Here is a 21,896-nt window from a genome sequence, read left to right on the forward strand (position 1 = left end):
GCCTCCGCCAACCCTCGTCCTCAGCCGGCCTCCAGGCCGCCCTGGACTCAGAGAAACAGCGCCACGAGCTGCTCTGCCTCAACCGCCGGGGACATGTCGTTCTCAGGCCTACTTGCCAGCCACCGCGGCCGCCTCCCACCTCAGGAACAACCTACCCCGGCGCCCAGCCCCCGGCCACGATCTGCAGCCAATCAGTGCCCGGCGCTCATTAATTACCCAACACCCCGCGGGAAGACGTCCGCTCATTGGCTGCCAGGAGCGGGGGAGGGCGTGGCTAGTCCCAGGCGCCGGCCCAACCATCAGGCACCAGAGGGAGCGCGCGCAGAGGTTCGGAGTTCGGTTGAAACCGTGGTTCAATACGGAAGTGGCGGGGTGCAGCGCCCAGGCGGCCCCGGAATCCCGCAGCTGACTAGGAAAGGTGGCCTAGGGAGGAACATTTAGGACAGAGCGCACCGACACGTCGCCAGAACTTCCGGTGCTCCGGATCCTGGGACCGAATAGGCTCTAGAGGGGGCGTGGCCGACTGTCCCTCACCCTCTTTCTTGGGGAGAGGCATGAACGTAAGCTCTAGAAAAACCAATGGACACTCTTCCGACCTGAGAGTCTTTTTCCCCGCGTGACTCAGGAAATCCATCCTCCCATAGAGAGGCACATGCACCGACCTTCAGGACAGAGTCCCACGAGGAGAAGACCCCGCCCCCGCCCCTTAGCGGGCTCGGGGCTGGTGGTAGCGTCCAGACGGCCATCCAATCGGAATGCTCCAACACAGCGGAAACGCGTGGCTTTGTGGGGGAGGGGCTCCCGGCTACCCTGGTCACCAAGGCGACGGCCTCGGGACGGCCCCGGCGTCGGAGGGGCGGGGTCGGGGTTTCCCCAGCCCGGGAGGGAAGAGTTGCGGGCGGAGCCCGGTCCTGAGGTCCCGCCCCGCAGGACCGGAGTTCCCCGGCGGCTCTCCGGACCGGTCAGTCATTCTCTCGTAACGGGCCATCCTTGCGCTGCGATCGCTGCCCGAACTCCCACTTCACAGACACAGACACACACACAGGCCCGAGTGCTGCCCGGAGGGTCACGCAGCGAGCTGAGAGCACAGCCAAGGCAAGCACCCATTTACCTACTTGTTCCACAAATATTTATAGAGACCCTACGTCTACGGTTGTCAGATTTAGCGGATCAAATACAGGAAGCCCCGTTAAATTTGGCGAACAAAAACACGCCGGGTATCCTGCATGAGACTCTCAGTCCCACGATTCCATTAATTATGTAGTTAGAACAATAGTGAGGGCTATGAAGGAACAAAATGGGGCGCCGAAATGGAGAGTATCGATAGGGCTGGATTTTTTTTAGCCCTTCCCGCCCTCCATAGGGGGTTTAAATGCATCAGAATTCCTTCCCCAGCCCCCGAGGTCACGGTCACACAGGAGTAACTTGGACTGTTCCCTCTGGTCCTTCCCCTCCCCCTCCTCCCACCTGTTTTGCAAGGATCTGGACTTGCTTCCTCCCACAGTCACGGTTCCCCTCCCAGCCCTCCCTGGGGCCCTGCACTTGGGTTTCTAATCCCACTCTCGTCTCTGAAAACTGTCATCTTTGGAGGAACCTGACAAGTTAGAGCTTAACCCCCAGAGCGGAGGTGATGGGGCTTCGTACCCACCCAACCCAGGCAGTTAACCAGATACTACACTGCGTCCAGGAGCTCACGTTTACTTTATCCTCAAGGCAGCCTAATTCAGGAGAAAACTCACAAGAATGGATTAAACCTTCCTCAAAAGGCCTTAACTGTAAGCCTTCTCTCAGCCTCCATGCCCTTGGTCACTGGGTGAAGTGAACAAGATTGATGGCTAACCCCACTGGGCCCTTCAGGTTCTATACCTGCCTCTGTAATGAAGCGCTTGGGCCATGTAATGAAGGGCTTGGGCCCATTTTTGAGATTCAGCTGCTAAGGCTGCCTTTCAAGTAAAATGAAATTTCTGAGACCCTGGAGGCAGGATGAGCGTGGGATCTGAGTTCCCTCTCCCACCACTTACTGCGTGGCCTTGGCAAGGAGTATGCCTCTCTGAGTTTCAGTTTTCTCAGCTATGAAAGACATAATAATAGTTCCTACTTCAAAGGATGGATGTAGGATAAGATAAGGCAATGCAACCATCCATTTCATTCCATTTCTCCCAAGAGAAATGAAGTCATATGTTCACACAAAAACATATACACCAATGTTCATAGCAGCATTATTTATAACAGTCAAAAAGTGGGAGCAACCTGGCTGTAAAGTACAGCATAGGAAATATGGGGACTGTAACTATCAGGGGGAACACTTTGTAAAGTATATGAATATCTAACCACTATGTTGTACACCTGAAACTAATACAAAATAATATTGAATGTAAACTGTAATTGAAAAAAATTTTAATTACTAAAAACAGTGCAAGAATAGTCATTAAAATAGTTCCTGGCACAGGCCAGCGCTCACCTGATAGTTCTCCTGGAATTAAAGGGGCCCCTGAGTTTTTGCTTTCTGCAACTTGCACCCAGAGCTATGTTTTTTTAGGAATGCCCAGAGCCCATGATAAGTAAAGTCACTGAAGGTGTGGCCTCCTCAAACTCCTTCCTACTGAAGGACCCTGTACCCCTTGAGAGTGGCAATGTCTTCCGCACCCTGTACCCTATCACCCAGGGGCTAGGGAAATCGGTGGTACCAGTTGAGGACTTTGCTAACAGAAGCATTGGGCCCTCAATTCCCCAAGCTCTTTCTCTTGCCTTATCTCTTGAGATTATTACACCATAGAAAGCCCCATAACTTACTCTCCCCATTTATAACTGAGAAAACTGATGCCCAGACAGAGGCCAGCAGTTTTCAAATGGCAGGCATTGCTCCCACAAGCAGAAGTTGTTGCCTCCAGAATGATGTCTCATCTGAGAGGTCTGGCTCAGGGATAGTCCCCTTGGGGGGTAGGGGGTGACTGGGGTGGGGGCATCAAGTTTCTCTCAAAGCTGAAGAGATGTTAAGAGCAGGACTCAGGGCTGGGATGGAGGTGGGGGCAGGAGACAAAGGGGTTAGGGTTGCAGCTGCCAAATCAGAATAGAGGGTCTGACCCCAAGGCAGAATTATAGCCAAAGATGCTGACTTACAGGAGTCCCCAAATAGCCCCAGGCCTGCTCTCCGGGCTGGCTCTCCACAAGGCAGTGAGTCTGAGCTCTGGGAAAGCTGAGAAGGTGGCCAGTCCCCAAGTGGCCCCGGGCCCAGGTCGTTTCTCTACAGTCAATGGGCTCCAGCCTCCGATCCCTCCTGCCCGCTGGGCAAGGTCATCCCCACGTGAGCGCCAAAGACACTGTAAGTGGCTGCATTTCCACCTCCTTCAGCTGGGGCTGGCTGTACATAACAATTACTTCAAATCTGTGCAGCAACAGGAACTCTCATTCATCGCCGGTGGGACTGTATAGCCACTTCGGAAGACAGTTTGGCAGCTGCTTACAAAACTAAACATACTCTCTTAGCCGGCATGGCTCAGTGGTTGAGCATCGACCTATGAACCAGGAGATCAAGGTTCAATTCCAGGTCACCGGGCTGAAGGCTCAATCCCCAGAGTGGGGCATGCAGAAGGCAGCCAATCAGTGATTCTCTCTCATAATTGATGTTTCTATTTCTCTCTCCTTCTCCCTGCCTCTCTAAAAGCAATAAAAATATATTAAAAACAAACAAACATCTGGTCAGCGTGGCTCAGTGGTTGAGCGTCAACCTATGAACAGGAGGTCACGGTTCAATTCCTGGTCAGGGCACATGCTGGTCGGGGCACATGCCTGGGTTACTGGCTCCACCCCCAATGGGGAGTGTGCAGGAGACAGTGGATCAATGATTCTCATCATGGATGTCTCTCTCTCTCTCTCTCTCTCTCTCTCTCAGAAATCAAATTTAAAACATATTTTTTAAATGTTTTAAAAACCCCACAAAACTAAACATACTCTTACCATGAGATCCAGCAACTGACTCCTTGGTACTTATCAAAAGCAGTTGAACACTTATACCCACACAAAAACCTGCACATGGTCTTTTCACAGCAGCTTCATTCATATTTGTCAAAACTTGGAAGCAACAAAGATGTCCTTCAGTAGGTGATGAATAAATAATTCTATATAATAAAAAGCTAATATGCAAATTGTCCCCATCCACCGGGAGTTCAACCAGGGGGTGGGGCTGGCTGGCCAGCCTCCTGTGTCCCCTCCCCTGAGCTGGCCAGGCCCCAGTGGAACTGATCAGGGCGAGCTGGCCAGACCGCATCCGTGCACAAATTCGTGCACCAGGCCTCTAGTCTATAATAACTTCCCAGACGTTGAAATATTACTCAGTGCTAAAAAAAAGAAATGAACTGGGGGGTAGGAGCAGCCAAGGAGAGGTCAATGGTGGGGGGGGGGGGGGGGGACTTATAATCTAATAGATAGAGCACCTATTTTAAATCTTAGAACACGAAATATCAATGATGAGAGAGAATCATTGATGAACCCAAAACCTGGGCATGTGCCCTTGACCGGAATCAAACCTTCAGTCCTCAGGCTGACACTCTATCCACTGAGCCAAACTGACTAGGTCTGAACAACAAAGAATTTAAATTTTTTTAAAAAAAGAAATGAGCTATCAAGCCATGAACAGACATGGAAGAACCTTAAATGCATGTTACTAAGTGAAAGAAGCCCATCTGAAAAGGCTACATACTTAGGATTCTGACTGTATGACAGGTTCTATGGGGGCAGGAGGGAGAGGCAGGCAGGCACAGAGGATCCTTAGGGCAGGAAACTGTTCTGTGTGATACTGTGATGTGGATGTGTGTCCAAGTCCATTTGTCCAATTCACAGGATGGACAACACCAAGAGTGAATCCTATCATCAACCGACTTTGGGAGACAATGATGTGTCAGTGTGGGTTCATCAGTTGTCAACATGTCCCACTCTGGCGGGGGCATAGAGAGTGGGGGCAGTGGATGGTGGGGTAATGTGGGAACACTATGTACCTGCTGTGAACTTAAAACTGATCTAAAAAATAAAGTCTACTTAAAAATTAGCTTCAATCCCTTCAGCATCCCCTCAGAACGGAGGATTTGTTCTTCGTGGAATGACAAGGACAGACATACAGAACCAGGTTCAGGTCCTTTCTCAGGGGCTTCCCAGCTATGTTACTCCTTTTCTCTCTAACCACTTCTCTCCTAAAATGCAAATACTAAGATCATCCACCTCACCTTAGAGGGGAGAAGGCTGGGGCTGAACAGAAAGGGAAGGGGATTATGAAGTACAAACTTCCAGTTATAACATAAGTCAAGGTGACAGAGGTCACTAGACTTATTGTGGTGATCACTTGCTAAGGCATATAAATGTCGAATCACCATGTTGTACACTTGGAACTAATATAATAGTGTCTGTTAACTATAATTATAAATAATTAAAAATTTTAAAAAAATTTAAAGATTCACCTCACAGTTGTAAAGATTAAATGAGATAGTTTCAAAATGAATATAAATTATTTTCTGTTTATGGAAGGAAGATAAGCATTTTGTGGAAAACTCAGAAAAGAATTTTTAAAAGATAAAATTCACCAGAATTCCATACAAACAGGGACAAGCACGTAAATGCAGGTCCTGATGGAGCAGGCTCTCCATAGCACTGGTCCCAGACACGTGATCCTCAAGCCACTTCCAGGAGCTGGGGACACAGTATCTCCACTTCACAGATGCAAAGCTGCAGTCCAGAAGGGTTAAGTGATTTGCCCACACATTTGAGGAGCCAAAATCTGGAGGGTGTTGGTTTTGGGTTTTTTTGTGTGTGTTTTTTTTTTGGGGGGGGGGCTCTTAATTTACTACTTTTCCTCTGAGCCAGGCTACCTATCAGGCACAGCTTGATGAAAATCACAGCTCCACCATTAACCACTGTGTGACTTTGGATAAATGTATTCACCTCTCTGAGCCGAAGTTTCCTCATCTGTGAAATGGAGAGAATAGCTGTATGTACCTCATAGGATTGTGAGAAATAAGACATTCTACACAAGGAAAATAAAAAGGACATGTTTTAAAAGCACATGGGATTCTTGAGCCCATAGCTAAGTGCTCAATAAATATTAGCTGTGCGTGCTCGGAGACAGAGAGACCCGGGTCCACAGCCTAGCTCCACTTTCTAGATTAGAAATAATTATATCGTGTCATGTTGGCAAAGGCCTTGGCGAAGGGCTCAGGCTAAGGATTTGGGGAAAACCCTTCCACTCAGGGGAGGGAGAAGCCAAAGCGAACCGGAGTTCAAACGTGGAAAAGGAACAGCTGCTGGTGAGCCCCCAGAGGCAGTTTCACCTTGACCCACAAAACCGAAAAGGGGTGGGTCTTCCTGTGCAGATAAGGATCAGGAGAACAAAGCACGCTATTAATTAAGTCTGGCCTATTTTAAGGTTATGGAATATTTTCCCCCTTAAAGATAAGCTCACAATAAAAGTTCAAAAGGTAAACACAGAAAGCGGGCGGAGGCCAGCCTTGCCTTCTGCTAAGCCAGCCCTGCCAGCCCTGGGACTCGAAAGTGGGTGGTCTGGTCCCAAAGCCAAGTGTCCCAGCCCGGGGCCTCTAGTGCGGGGACAGCAGGGGGACCGGCGCCACCAGAGAGGCGGGGAACCACGGTGTTGCCTGGCCCTGGCCAGTGGGCAACTTGGACCAAGAGAGACCTGGCTGGGTCTCGAACTTCCCAGGAGGGAGAATGGACTTGGCGTTTCTTTACTTCCCCCGGGAGGATATGAGTCACAGGGAAGACGCCAGCCCGGCCCAGAGCTGCCCAGAATAAGGACAGAAACTCCCAGCGCCTTCCCATCTGGATGGCCTTGGGCAAGTCACTTGCCCTCTGCACTGTGGTTTCTCACCTGCCAACGAGGTGAGGATTGTCCGTCTCCTGGGGTGAGGATGCAGACCACAGAGCCACCTTCAGGAGAGTGCCCACTGACCATTGCAAGCACGTGTGTTAGCTGTTCTCATCATCTCCCAGACTCTGAATTGTGGTGAGGACACAATTTATGAGACCAGGGACACCAAGGGCACTATAGGTGTACTCTCTGAACCTCAGCCTCCTCTTCTGTAAAGTAGGGTGAGATGATGAATGAAGAGGACTTCACACAAAGCCAACCATCACCCACAAATAAATAAAGCAGCTGCCTTTTTCCGTGCTCTCCCCTAGAACTGGGTGAATTAGGGAAGCAGCAAGAAGAAATAGAATAACCAGAGTTTGCCTATTGGATTGTAAATGGTCAGTTTGTCAGCTGTCTCTTTAAATTTTTAAAAAATTGATTTGAGAGAGAGAGAGAGAGAGAGAGAGAGAGAGAGAGAGGCAAATATCAACGTGTTGTTTTACTTATTTACACATTCGTTGGTTGCCTTCTTGTATGTGCCCTGACCGGTGATCAAACCCCCAACCTTGGTGTATCTGGATAACACTCTAACCAGCCAGGGCCTGTCAGCTGTGCCTTTAGACCAGAACTTGCTTCCATGATGGGAACACACCACATCTGAACCATCCGGTAAAGTAACCACCAACCACGTGTGGCTATCGAACATATGAAATGTGGCTGGGCCCTGGCTGGCTTGGCTCAGTGGATAAAGCATCAGCCTGCGGACTGAAGGGTCCCAGGTTTGTTTCTGGCCAAGGGCACATGCCTGGGTTGCAGGCTTGATCCCCAGTAGGGGGCGTGCAGGAGGCAGCCGATCAATGATTCTCTCTCATCATTGATGTTTCTATCTCTCTCTCCCTCTCCCTTCCTCTCTGAAATTAATAAATATATTTTAAAAATAAAAATAAAAGAAATGTGGCTGGTATGTCTAGGGAACTACATTAACTAATTTAAACAGGCCTACGTGGCCGGTGGCTACTGGACAGTGCAGCTTAGACTGTAAGCTCCCGGAGACCAGTCATCAAGTCTGTCTTTCTGTCCCTAACACCCAGAAGAGGACCTGGCTGATAGTCTGTGCTCAGTTAATATTTGTTGAATGAAAGAACTGACAGAGGCAGGAACTGAATAGAGAACATTTCAAGAACTGTTTTCCGAGGAAACCGGTTTGGCTCAGTGGATAGAGCGTCGGCCTGCGGACTGAAAGGTCCCAGGTTCGATTCCGGTCAAGTGCATGTACCTGGGTTGCGGGCACACCCCCAGTAGGAAATGTGTAGGAGGCAGCTGATCGATGTTTCTCTCTCATCGATGTTTCTAACTCTCTATCTCTCTCCCTTCCTCTCTGAAAAAAATCAATAAAATATATTAAAAAAAAAAAAAGAACTGTTTTCCTCCCCTTTACAATGTAATTTCCAAGACTTACCTGTAAAATGGGCACAATAGTAGTTCCTATCTCATCGAGTTATAATGAGAATTAACAAGTTAATATTTGGGAAGGGCTTAATAGAATGCCAGCAACATAGCAGGTGTTATATAAGTGTTTATCAATTAAAAATAAAACATCACGCCTGTGTGAACTCTTCCTTTCTGGAGTACATGAGTCATATTTAAATTTGGTTGCAGGAAAAATTCAAAGTAATAATGGCTGTAATGACACACGTTTTCTCTCTCCCTTCTAAAGGCGCCTGGAATGAGGCACTCCAAGGCTTGGGGGTGGCTTCCAGACGGGGGTCAGGGGCTCGGCCCCTCCTATAGGTTATTCCACATCCTCAGTACCGACTCCTTCCTCATGGTCCAGAATGGCTGCTCCAGCCCAGGCCTCGGGTCACATTCCAGCTGGCAACAAGGAGGAAGAAAGGCAAGGGGAGCCAGGCCTCTCCTTCTAAGGACACGTAATCAGAAATTGCACATACCTGCTTCTACTCATTAGCCAGAACTTGGGCGCAAACAAGGCTACAGCTACAAGAAGCAAGGGAGGCTGGGAAATGTAGTCTTGATTCAAAACGTCATAGAAATTGGGAGTTTTATTCCTAAGGAAGATGGGGAGAATGAATGTTGGCAGAAATGCAGCCGTCTCTCCCCGGAACGCCAGTTTCACCCTCGGATTTGGTTCTCAGTGGCTGTTTCAAACACTGTAGCTACTGATACTAGTGACAACACTCACATCGGACTTTCGTGTCTGTTACCTGATTTGATCACTAAAACTCTTCCAGGCTGATATGTTGTTGTTGTTAATGTTGTTGTTGTCCTTTGAACAGGAGAGAAAACCAAAGCTTCATCAACTGGCTCAAGGTCCCAGAGATTGTAAATGATTGATCAAAGACTAGAATCTAGGCCTGTCCAACTCCCAGTCCTTTCTTTCCCACTCCAGGGCCCTGCCTGCGACTTTGAAGCCCCTGCAGCGCAAGGAAATGGTCCCCAAGGCCTGGACGGACGTGGAGCGGAGGGAGACCGGAGGTCAGGGAGCCGCCAGGGACAGGCCTGCAGCCCTCCTGCAGCTGAGGGCGCAGTCACAGACACTGCCATCCTCTGCACCCGGCTCCGGGTGAGCCGATTCCCGGGCAATGTTTCTCTTTCAAGGATGTTTCTCTCTCCCCCTTCTCTCTCTCTCTCTCTCTCTCTCTCTCTCTCATCAATAAAAAAAAATGTTTAAGCCAATCATTTATATATTTGTGGATTTTGTTCATTTATTCAATAAATAATTGCCGAGTGCATACTAGACACTGGAGTCATGCTGCAGTGAACAACGTGAGATGGTCTCTGCCAACAGGGAGCCTGCACTCTCGTGAGGGACGGGGGCATCGAACAGCAAGCAGATAAATAGAAATATATTGCAATATAATAAATACATCAGGTCATAACTTTCTCTTCTTTTAAAGAAATGTTGATATTTGTGTTATTTGCCACAAATGTTTTTTTTAAATATATTTTTATTGATTTCAGAGAGGAAGGGAGAGAGAGAAATAGTAACATCAATGATGAAAGGGACTCATTGATCGGCTGCCACCTGCACGCCCCCTACTGGGGATGGAGCCCACAATCTGGGCATGTGCCCTTGACCAGAATCGAACCGGAGACCCTTCAGTCCGCAGACTGACGCTCTATCCACTGAGCCAAACCGGCTAGGGTCATAACTTTCATATATGCTTTAAAAATGCAAATGAGATGTGGCAGTGGCTTCCTTCCTTCAATAGGAGTCAAGGAGACATTTAATCTGAGCCCCAAGAATAGAGAAGGATCCAGCTTATTCACAGAATGCAGGGAAAAGCCCTCCACGACGAGAGAACAGTGTGTGTGAAGGCCTTGGGTCAGGCCTCTACTAAGCATCACACATGGATTATTTCATCACAACCCCGACCCCCCAGGGAGGTGCAATTATTATCATTAAGGGATAATGAGGCTCAAAGAGGAAGAGGGACTCTCAGCACATACATTCCTAAACTCCCTTCTGCGGCAGAGCTGGGATTAGAACCAAGGTTCGCATTACTGCCAAAGCTCACGCCTCGCTCATGACACTCTGTCCCTTTGTCCTCGCTCTGGGAAAGACAGGCATCAGCAGAGAAGGGGAACAGGTGGCAGGCCCCTCCAGAGGAGTGAAGGGATATTCTACTCCTGCAACCTGAGCCTCAGGCACAGTCCACAGGACCGGGGCCACCTTGTAGGACCATTCTGTGGGGACAGTCACTCCCTGGCCATAGAGCCAGATCCCAGATTTAAGCTGGGACTATCTTGTCACTTACCATAGCCATTAAGGAATGCCATGGCTGCTCTCCCTTCCCTTTCCTTGAGAGGGGAATCACAGAAGCTTGAGGGCACACGGAGAGAGGGGTAGGGAAATAGGGAATAACAATGCAATAATAATTGCAAAAATGTTTTCAATGCTTACTGTGTGCCAGGCACTGACTTGTTTAACCTTCAAAACAACCTATAACATCATCCCCACTTTACAGATGAAGAAACTGAGGTCCAGAGGGATTTAAAATGTACCCAAGATGATACAGCTAGTAAGTGGCAGAGCCGGGATTTGAATCCAGGTGGCTGGCTCCTGAGCTCACTTTAAAAAACAAAACAAAAAAAACCTGCCCAGCTGGGGTGACTCAGTGGTTGAGTGTCGATCTATGAACCAGGGGGTCACAGTTTGATTCCTGGTCAGGGCACATGCCCAGGTTGTGGGTTCGATCCACAGTGTGGGGCGTGCAGGAGGCAGCCAATAAATGATACTCTCTCATCATTGATGTTTCTCTCTCTCTCCCTCTCCCTCCTTCTCTGAAATCAATAAAAATATATTTTTAAAAGTAAAAATAAATAAAAACAAAGCCCTTTATTATAAAATAAGACAAAAAGAAAAGCATACAAAATAAATGTACAACTCAGTTAATTATTATAAGGCAAATACTCTTATATTTCTTTTTATTTATCTATTTTTAATACTCACCTAAGGCAATTTTCCCATTGATTTTTAGAGAGAGGAAGGACAGAGAGAAATACGGATGTGAGAGAAACACATAGATTGGTTACCTCCTACCTGCGCCTGACCAGGGCCCAGGCCAGGCCCCGAGAAGGGCCTGCAACCGAGGTACACGCCCTTGACCGAATCAAACAGGGACCTTTCGGTCTGCAGGCCAATGCTCTATCCAGGGAGCCAAATCAGCTAAGGCCCCTGATATTTCTTAACACCAGGGTTAAGGAATAGAACTTTGCCTGACACCCCCTTCTCTGTGTCCTCTCCCAATCACGGCCCTTCCCTCCACTCTCTGCAAGCAACTGCTATTGGAACTTTTACAGGAATAATTTCCTTGTGTTTTTTTCACCCTAGACCAGTGATGGCGAACCTATGACACACGTGTCAGAGGTGACGCGCGAACTCATTTTTTTGGTTGATTTTTCTTTGTTAAATGGCATTTAAATATATAAAATAAATATCAAAAATATAAGTCTTTGTTTTACTATGGTTGCAACTATCAAAAAATTTCTATATGTGACACGGCACCAGAGTTAAGTTAGGGTGTTTCAAAATGCTGACACGCCAAGCTCAAAAGGTTCGCCATCACTGCCCTAGACACTGGTTAGTTAGGCCCATTTTTTTCTAACCTGATATCTCTTAAGTCTCTTTTAATCTACAAGTCCTCCCGCCATCTCTTAGTGTTTCTTGTCATTTATCTGTTGAAGAATTGGAGCCATTTGACCGGTGGAGCTTCCCAGTCTGATTTTGCCCATGAAATGGTCACAGTACCCCTCCTCGTCCCGCTGGTCTCTGAGTTTCCTGCCAATTGCCCGCTGGCTCCAGGGCGCGATCAGACTCATGTTGGACCCTTTTGGCAAGACCCCAAGGCGGTGTCCTTCTGTCAGGGGCACAGAATGTCTGTGTTTCTCTGTCCTTTGATCACAGCCATGCTCTTAACCCCATTGCTGCGGGGACATTTTCAGGCTGCCCTCAGCTGCCCTGTGGATGGCTCCGCCCTCTGCCCCTCTCTGCCCCAAGGCAAGCCTGTTGGGGGCACCCAGGTTTCTCCTGCCTTGGGCCTGGCTCACACAGGGGTCCCACCTGCGTCTCCCCAACTCCAAGACCTGCGGTGGGATCGGGCCCTGCCTCTCTGATGAGTGTCACCTCTCTCCACCTCTCCCTCCCGCCCAGTGCACCCGGCAGATGGAATTCTGCTTCATTTCCCAAAGGGGCCATGCTCCTCCTGACCTCTGGGCCTTTGCTCATGCTGTTCCCTCAACCAGAAACACTCTTCCCCTTACTTCCCTTCAGCCCAGCTGATCCTCAGGTCCTAGCAAACCTGTCCCTTCCATACCACCCCCACCAGCCAGAGGGGACTGGACGCCTTTACGTGCCCTTGCTTCTCCAAGACTAACCTCGGGTGTAACTCAGTGCCATTACGTGATACTTGTCTGTTTTCTTATGTTTTCCCTTCTAGAGTCTGAGCTCCTTGAAGACAAGGACCCTGGCACAGGACCTGGCACATAATAGGTGCTCAATAAATATCAATTGAATGCATGTATGAATGAATGGGACTTCACAGGTCACAGGGAGGCAGTTCTGGGCTTAGTTTCAGACAATGAGAGCTCTTCTAAGATGACATGCACTGAGCTGCCCACCAGAGGAGGTATTCAAGCTGTTGTGCGGTACCGGTTGCAGAAAGAATTCCTGTTGCAGGTTTCATTCCGTCAGGGCACACACCTAACATACCTAGGTTTTGGGTTCAATCCCCAGTCGGTCTGCATATGGGAAGCAACCGATTTCTCTCTCACATGTCTCTCTCTCTCTCAACACATCCTTGGGTGAGGATTAAAAAAAAAAAAAAAAGAATTCCTTCTAGGACACAGAGTCCCAGTCTCGGAAAGCAGCAGAGCCCTTTCAGTCGGCAATCTTGCTGGGCCCCCCCAAATATAAGACACGCTCAAGGCAAGTTCTAGTTTCAGCACTGGAGGAGGCAGAGGCCGCCCCCTCCGGGCCCCCTTGTCCTGAGCAGGAGGGTCCCTCTGAACAGTGGCCTGGCTGTATTGCCGAGTCATTAGATCAAAGGCACCATGTCCATTTCTTTTTCCTAAGAGGCCATACCAGGGACAGGAGCGTCAGACCCAACGCCCTAGCTCTACTCCTCCTATGGTGCCTGCAGGGGCTCATCCGGTCAGCTACAGAGACGCCCACAGAAGCCCTCCAAAAACACTGCATTTCTGACACCGTAGATCTGGGGTCTCTGGGCAGAGGGAAGTGGGCAGGGAGCGGGCAGTGCTGCAGGCTGCTGCAGAGCACAGGGCCGAGGCTGAGTCTCGGGATTGGATTAGCAGTGAATATGGAGCTCCCAGCCCTGCTGCCCACAGGGACATGGGGATTACCCAGGCCTCTGGCAGGGGCCCACATTCCCTGCCAGGTCTCAGAACAAGGATCGTCCCTAAGCCGCAACATATGGGCCCGGCATTGTCCACCGCCTCCCACTTCCAGCCGTTAGCCCTCAGCACCCACCCCCAGCTGCCTGGGAAGACACCTGCCTCCGCGAGCGTGGGATTTGTAAGTTATTTAAATTGTGGTCCACAGCCTGGGCAGCATCCGCATCCCCCGGGAGCTTGTTAGAGATGCGAATTCATGGACCCCAATCCTAACACTGAGTCACAAGCATCAGAGTAGGGCCAGATCCGTGGCTTAACAAACCCTCCAGGTGACTCTTAACACGCTGAAGTTTGAGAACCACTGGCTTGGGTGCCTGAGTCCATCCCACACCCCGGTCTGATTATGCCCCACACCTAAGACTCCAGGCAACTTCTACCCTCAGACTTCTCCTTCGGGCTCCTTCAACCCTTCACTTATCCGCATGAATTACAATGGTGCTAACGGATTAATATTGTTAGGTGGCACAACTCCACTGCAGTTAGGTCAACAGCGGCCCCAGGAGGTGTGCAATGCTATGCCCTGAGAACCCTTACTGTGGACTTCATTACCCTTTATTATCCCCATGTTACATCTCAGTGAACTGAGGTTCAGAGAGGGGACAGGACTGGCCCAAAGTCACACAGCAAAGCTCTTCTGCTTCCTGCTCCGTGGAGAGGTGGCAGCTGTTTCTACATCTGTCCCCTCACACACACACTGGGATCTCCTCCAGGGCCAAATCCTTGTCACCGCTTCCTGTGGAAAGGCTCCCTGCCCTCCCCAGGCCTCCTGACTATACCTGACGGTCTCTGCCTTTTTCCTCAATGGCAGCACCACAACTTGTAATCACGTCACAACACGATTATTTATGTCTGTTCCCTAACCAGTGGGAAAGCTCCAATAAGACAGGAAGTGGGCAGACCCCTCTAGATGCTTACCTACTATCCATTCTTTCTCTTACACAGCAGGTCCTTGATGAGATGCCCAGGAACTTAACTCCTGCTTATATCCACTAGCCTGTGGTAAAACTGATATCATTATGTGTCAGTTCACTTAAAGCAGCAGAACCTATTGACACCATTAAGCAGGGACTTGCTGTAGAACCTGATACTGTGGCAGCTGCGCACCCAGCTTAATTACCACCCCCCATCTCCCTGCAGCTAAAGGTGCCGGGTTCTGGCTTCTGGTCAGTGAGGAAGTGGCTGGGCACCTAGCGGCACCCAATAAATGCCTGCTGACTGCGGGGATGTTCGGCCAGTTCTGGGTGTGCAGCTGGTACTCAGGAAACCTGTCGCTAACCAGGCCCAAGAGGGAAAGACCCCACGCGGCCTTGCTCTCGGAAATGTTTTTATTGGTTCTGAGATAACAAGGCTGAGGCGAGCTGGGATGGGCACAGCGCTGAGGAGGGCAGCAAGGGCTTTGCCCTGGGGCAGACATGCTATGTGGGATCTGCTGGCGGGCTCCCTGGCCCATCCAACCGGCAGCGGCTGGGTACGTGGCACTTGGCGCCTTGCATAACCTCTGTGGCTTGGCACTGTGGCCTCCTTGTCGGTGGGCGCCCCCCTTTCCAGTTGCAGGAGTTGTGAGTCTTTCACAGTGCGGAGGGTGGGGGTCCGGGGTGCAAGCAGGCCCCCTCCACCAGTCCATCCTGGGCTCTCGGCAGCTGCAGCGGAGCGAGGAGAGCTCTGCCCCTCTTCTCCCGCCTGTGGGAGCTTGGCAGTCCTGGAGGGGCCCTCACGGCCTCAGCGGGACATCATCCGGACGAACTCTGGCGGGTACAGGGGGGGGGTGGGAGGAAGCAGCCGTCAGGGCCCAGCTCAGGACCCTGCCTCCGAATCGCCCTCCACCTGTCCCCTCGCCATCGCCCCTGCTCCTGATTCCATGCTGGTCCCCACCTCCATGCGGCCTCCTCCCGTCCATCTTCTACACACAGCGGCTCGGGCTTTCTAAGCTGCATATCTGACCCGTTCTTAAACCTCTCACGGACCCCACGGATCATGTCCCATACACTGGCATGACCGCAGGCCCTCCCAGCGCCGGCCCCAGCTGGCCTCTCCGGCCTCCTCTCTCCCCTCACCCCCATCTCATGCCCCAGCTACACAGCTCTCCCTTCCAGCACTTCAGGTGCCGCTGGCTCCCTCTCCCTCCTCACTTTCCAGCTTTCCTGCCACTTGTCCCCTCTCCCTTCTCTTTTTCAAACTAGACTTTCTCTTTTAGAGAAGTTTTAGGTTCACAGCAAAATTAAGCAGAAAGTACAGAGTTCCCATATACTCCCGACCTCCACACAGCACACCCTCCCCCATTATCAACATCCCCACCGGAGTGGCACAATTGTTAAAATTGATGAACCGACATTGACAGATCAGTACCACCCCAAGCCCAGGTCACAGGAGGGTCCACTCTTGGTGGTGCCCATTCTATGGGCTTTGACAAGTGTATAATGACACGTATCCACCATTATAGTCTGTACACCATCGTTTCCCTGCCCTAAGAATCCTCAGTCCTCAGCCTACTCATCCCCCGCTCCCAGCACAGCCCCCGGCGACCACTGGTCCTTTTACTGTCTCCAGTTTTGCCTTTTCCAGAATGTGATATAGTTGGAATCATACAGTATGCAGCCATTTAAGTTTTCTTCTTCTCTCTGATACCATTCCACTGTCTGGTGGACCACAGGCCATTCATCTACTAAAGCACTTCTTGGTTACTTCCAGGTTTGGGCAGTTATGAATGAAGCTGCTATAAACATCCATGTGCAGGCTTCATTTGGATAAACAGTTCTTCCTTCTTTTCCCCTGGTAGCTCCTGCTCATTCCTTAGGCTCTGCTTATTCACAGCCTCCTCCAGGAAGCCTTCCCGAATCCCCCTCCAGCTTGGCATAGGGCCCCCTCTGTCCCCACAGCCTGCTATACACTCCCTCAAAACAGCAGGAACTATACTGTTGGCTTCTGCTTTCCTCGCTGGTCTTAGGGTCCTCAGGGCGGGGGTCCGGTCTCAGCCCGCAGAGGTGTACAATACGTGCTGGTAGAATAAATGGGGGGCCTGGGCTTTCAGGGAAGGGCAGGTATCTGTGAGGGGCACTTACCTGGACACAGGACATCCGGAGATGTTCGGATCTTGTGGTAGCAAAGCCTTCTCTCCATCTAGTCACATTCTACCCAACTGTGAGGGACAACTACTCGCCATAAAAGGCCTCCCCCCTTTGTGTTCTGGACGCACTTACACTCTGGCACATACTTATCCTGCCTTTCCTAGAACTCAAGTATCTGAGTACAGAGTCAACGTTTGACTGTCTTTTCCCTGCATCTCACAGTGTTCCAAATGGTGCCACGCACAGTGTTACGTGTGGGTGAGATTCCAGGCCTGGGTCTGACACAGCTCTGCCTCTCAGTCAGGTAACCCAAGAAGTTACACTACTTCTCTGAGCCTCAGTATCCTCATCTCATGCGGGACTAATAGTGCAATCCATAGAGTCACTGTGAGAATTAAATGAGATAAAATATGTAAAGCTATTCAGTACAGTGACTCGTACATATATTTACAATAAGTGATAATTATTGTAATTGCTAGTGATTCCTTAGAAAAAGTGTTCATGTAGCATTAGCCAGGCACTGCGTTATGTGGAAAATGCAGCGATAAAGAAAGGAGGTTCCTCTTCTGGAAAAGTTCAGAGTCAAGTGGAGAGACCACAGTAGCCCTTGGAGGACAGTGTGAAGGACAAGGATGACCCTGAGGTGCTGTGGGGCCCAAACGTTCAATCTGGAGGATCAGGGACGAAGGGCTGAACAAAGTGCTGGATCTTAAAGGATGAACAGAATTGAGCCCAAGTGAACAATAGAATAAAAGGCATCTTGATAAAAAGAACCGTGTGTTAAACAGGAACCTAGCAGGTCCATGGACCACAAGTACTTTGGTGCAGCTGTAAGGTGCGGTGGGAGTGAAGGAATGGTAGGAGCTGTGGTCAGATCTTAGGGGCCCGAGTGTCATCTTGAGGAATGTGGCATTCAGAAAATACTTTCCATGGATGGAGGAATGTGGACGGACAGATGGATAGAGATGGATGGGGGAAGATGGACACAGTAACGGATGTATGGGTGAGTAGATGGCTACTGATAGGGGAATGACTAGACAGACAGATCAGTGGAAGTATGGGTAGAAATATAGGCAGGTGGTTAAAGGTATATAAATATATGAACAAATGTAGAGAAGTACAGATTCATGGAGAGATATACATGGGTTGATGGGTGTATAGATGAATGAATGGGTAAATTATGGAAGAATTAGTCATGGGTGGATAGATAAGTGCATGGACAAATGGTTCTATGGATACTTGTTTAGAGATGGATGAGTGGATAAATCGGACAGAAGAAGAGATGGATAAATGAATAGATGGGATGGATGGATGGATGGATGGATGGATGGATGGATGGATGGATGGATATAGAGATGGGAGGCAGACTGAAGTGGTGCATGGATGGCAGGATGGAAGAGTAGGGGATGGAAAGTTGGAATGAAATGATGGTTGCATGACGGATATACAGTTGGAGGGCTCCATGAATGGTCCCTTTCTCTCCCACTTTCAAGCCCACCTACCTTCAAAGTCCACGTGGCCATCCCCATTGAGGTCCACATCTCGGATAATTTCCTCTATGTCTCGGTGTCCCACCTGATGACCCAGAAGTTTCCTCATGGCCTCTCGCAACTCACTGGTGCTTATCTCCCCATCACCATTGGTGTCAAACTAGACAGGGCAGGAAGGAGGGAGCGGTAGCTATAACATGGAGACCATCAAGAGCAGATCCCAAAGTTGAGCTCCTTCTCCAGAGTCACTGTCCCCTCCCCCCCAGAGACTGTTCTCTGTCCAAGCTCCTTCCCTGGTCTGGGACCCAGGGTTCAGGGTTCTTTTCAAGTTGCCATGCTGGGGTTGGGCTTCTAACAGCCTGCCACCCCCTGCCTGTCCACTGCCCACGACTCACCTCTCGGAAAGCATCTCGCAGTTCCTTTACACCAATCATATCTGCCGTCTCCGCCAGGAGTTTAGGTCCCATTAGCTCCACAAAGTCATCAAAATCCACTTGGCCACCCACTGGGGACAAAGGAAAGAGCTAGGCCATCCATCTAACCATTCCCCTCCTAGGCAATGGAAGGTACTACCAACCCACCCTGACTTGCACAGGGCCAGGTCCAAGGTTTAACCAAAGACCAAATGATGACAGAGAGGTGACTATGTACAGGTAGTTTGTCAAAGAATGGCTCAGGGAAGTGGCCAGGGGTTGACAAAGGGAACAAATCAGGAAGTGGGTAGAGAAAGATATGGATGAGAGAAAAAAACATTAGGTTGCAGAGACAGGCAAATAATTTCAGAGACAGAGACACATGCAGTAAGGCAGAGAGGGAAGCAGGAATTCTGGGTGCCTGCCCCACATGCTCCAAGCCTTATCCTTGTGCAAATGGAAGCTCAACTTCCAATAGGCTCTCTCAGGAGGTACAAGTGACTCCGGGCCCCTAGCAGCTGCTAACAGGGCTGCTCAACAACAGCTTTCACCAGCGACTGGCAGGAGTTTGGGGGGTAAGTGCCCCAGGTGAGGGCTACAGGCTAGCCCTGAGGGGAGCTGCTACACTGACTCCCCAAGTTCCCCAACAGAATTAGGCTCGGGTCAGTGGTAGCTGGCTTGAGAATGCACCCTTTGCTGGCTCCTCCTCTTCCCTGTCTCACTTCCCTATTCATCGCCTATTAAATAAATGACCTGTGCTTTCAAGTTCTCGTCTCAGGCTTGCTTCTGAGAGAACCCAGACAAGAGGAAAACAGTAATAGCAGCATCCCTCTGTCTAACTCACTGCGGGCCAGGTACTGGGCTGCTTCAAACATAGTCCCTAGGTGACTTCCCGAGCTTCACCCCCCGCCACACCCCTCATTTTCCTGGTGAGGAAACCGGTACGTGGTTTTCCCCAGGCCACAGAGCTGCAGAGAGCTGGGCCCAGAACGTGAACCCAGGCCTGAGTGACTGCAGAGGGCTGCAGAGGTGAGGACGGGAGGGAAGGAGGTGCCCAGTGCCCAGTGGAGGGACTCACGGTTCATGTTGATCTGCTGGGACAGCTCGATAAGCTCCATCTCGGTGGGCATGTAGCCCATGGTGCGCATGCAGTTGCCCAGGTCTCGGCAGTTGATGTAGCCGTCCTTGTCCTTGTCAAATTCTCTGAAGGCCTCTCGGAGCTCTGGGGAAGGGAAGAAAGGTGGACATGGTTGGGGCTGGGAGCTGCAGAGCCTCTGGAGCCAAAGGCAGACATAGGGCCCACTAGCGTGGACAGCCAGAGCCCGAGCTGCCGGCTGTACACTCCTCTGGCCCCGGCTCCCTACCAGGCCCTGTCCCTGGAGGTCAGGGGGTCTCCGCCTCTCTTCCCACCGGTCTCCCTTCCCTCAGCTTCCTGGATGGCTGAGTAACCCTTTCCCCTAAGGGGCCGGGTCTCACCTTCAATCTCCTCTGGCCGCAGTGATCTGTCCTGAAACAGAAGAACGTGTCCTGTTAGCAGCTGCTAGGGGCCCGGAGTCACAAAGTCCAACCTGAGGGCCATGCAAGTGGCAGCAGGCGCTGGTGGAGCTGGCGGGGCTGCAGCCGAGCATGCCTGGGCCGTGTCCTTGAGGGGGAAATGAGCACCCCCACTTCTCCCACAGCATGGCCGATGCCCAGGGCCCCAGAGCCCCATGCAGCCGGGCACAGGCCCTCTACACCCAGCCCCTTGTTTCAGACACAAGAATGTGTCAGAGGACAGAGCTGGTCCGAGGCAAAAACCTGTAAATGAAACAGCGTCAGCGGGAGGTCACCGCAGAGAGGAGGCCTGCAAGGTAATGGGAGCAGAGAGGGCTGAGGAGAGAAAGCAGGGACCAGGCAGGCAGCCCGAGGGAGACGGAGGGGAGGACCCGAGGTGTGGAGGCAGGGTTAGGGCTGCGCCCTGCTTCCCGGGCACTGCTCTACCTTCTCCAATTTGACCCCTATGCTACACCCTGCCCTGCCACGGGCGCAGCATAGGAGCCTGGGGGCTGCCAGTGCCTCCGGCCGCCGCCAGGCCCCAAACACACATCCAAAGCGTCAAGCAGGGCCCAGCTCTCCTTGGGGAGCCAAGGAGACCCTGGGTCTCGGCATCACAGCAGATGGCAGAGGAGTCTCGAAAGAGCAGGCCCGGAGGACGCAGGGGGCAGCTCCAGCTGGTGAGGGGCCCGTTGCCCCGGGCCTGCCCAGGAGGGACACAGACTGGCACGAAATGGATGGCTGCCCAGCTGGACCTGCTTAGTAAGCTCCCAAACTGGTCCACGGGGCTCCTCCTCCCCAGATGGCACAGTTCTCTGCCTCTGGGCAGGGAGAACATGGGGCAGGTGTGCCCACCCTGAGGAAGCACGCCAGGTAGAGGCACACCTGCCATGAACACAGCCACGCGGTGTGCCACCGTGAGCGGGAGGCTGTTCTAGCCAACAGGGCCAGGGTGCCCACCCACTCCAAACTGGCCCCAGGGCAAGGGACCCTGACTCTGGAAAATCTGAGAATCTTCTAGAAAGGGGCTCCTGAGCAACAGCTAGTGGAACAAGCAGGTACACAGGCCGGTGCTTAGGAGTGGCTGTAGGTGGCGGACAGTGTGGAGTGTATCCATGTGCTTGGGCCCAGCAGCTGCAAGCTCCGGGTCCTGCAGGTGGCGTCTCTAGCTGAGGGTGGGTCACGGAGGTATGTCTGTCTCTGTTAGGTGCCTTGCGGCGCACAGTGTGCGGGTCGTGTGGGTCGTACGCTTCCGCATACGTAATCCGGCCTCTGTCACCCACGAGCTGCTCCAACTCAGACTCGGTGCTTGGGTTTTTGCGGTGCCCACACCCCCAGTAAGTGCAAGCGAGCGAGCGAGCGAGCGAGGACGTGCCCGCGCACGCACACACGGAGGACTCTCGCGAGGACAAGTTACTCAGATATAGCAGGTCCTTTCCCCGGTCAGGCTCCAGCAGCCCCACTTCCCCAGGACCCAGCTCGGAGGCACCGGAGAGAAGTGAGGTGCTGCTGCCCCCACTGCACCTCCTCACACATCTCGAATAGACAGAGCCAGGGAGCGGAAAGCCAGGTGCCCCGCTGCGGGGGGCCTGCGGGCTGGCTGAGTCCTGGT

The 21,896-nt window shown here is 51.3% G+C and overlaps 2 protein-coding genes and 1 long non-coding RNA gene across 8 annotated transcripts in view; 1 reads left to right on the forward strand and 2 right to left on the reverse strand.

Annotated features, from left to right (window-relative positions):
* MLEC (malectin) overlaps positions 1-434 on the reverse strand; it is a 9,436-nt gene extending 9,002 nt beyond the window's left edge. Inside the window, exon 1 of one of the 2 annotated variants that reach the window (XM_005863754.2) lies at positions 217-434. The gene's annotated coding sequence lies outside the window, so the exon portion shown is untranslated. Of the gene's footprint in view, positions 1-155; positions 169-216 lie in introns of those variants that run through there. The other variant, XM_014537682.1, reaches the window with a different exon arrangement.
* Positions 435-7,457: 7,023 nt separating this feature from the next.
* LOC106725683 lies at positions 7,458-9,502 on the forward strand. Its single transcript, XR_001361610.1, has 3 exons — positions 7,458-7,522; positions 8,571-8,781; positions 9,261-9,502. It is a non-coding gene; the product is annotated as an uncharacterized LOC106725683 (long non-coding RNA).
* A 5,588-nt stretch (positions 9,503-15,090) lies between these two features.
* Positions 15,091-21,896, reverse strand: part of CABP1 (calcium binding protein 1) — a 32,732-nt gene continuing 25,926 nt past the window's right edge. For all 5 annotated transcript variants that reach the window (XM_005863755.2, XM_005863756.2, XM_005863759.2 and 2 more), the window contains 5 exons: positions 20,228-20,258; positions 19,830-19,973; positions 18,734-18,843; positions 18,351-18,498; positions 15,091-15,528 (listed from right to left, as the gene is read on the reverse strand). In XM_005863755.2, coding sequence (XP_005863817.1) covers positions 15,503-15,528; positions 18,351-18,498; positions 18,734-18,843; positions 19,830-19,973; positions 20,228-20,258 — 459 coding nt within the window. In that variant the 3' untranslated portion in view covers positions 15,091-15,502. The remainder of the gene's footprint in view (positions 15,529-18,350; positions 18,499-18,733; positions 18,844-19,829; positions 19,974-20,227; positions 20,259-21,896) is intronic.

The sequence above is a fragment of the Myotis brandtii genome, unplaced genomic scaffold (genome assembly GCF_000412655.1).
Source record: "Myotis brandtii unplaced genomic scaffold, ASM41265v1 scaffold181, whole genome shotgun sequence".
Taxonomy (NCBI): Eukaryota; Metazoa; Chordata; class Mammalia; order Chiroptera; family Vespertilionidae; genus Myotis; species Myotis brandtii.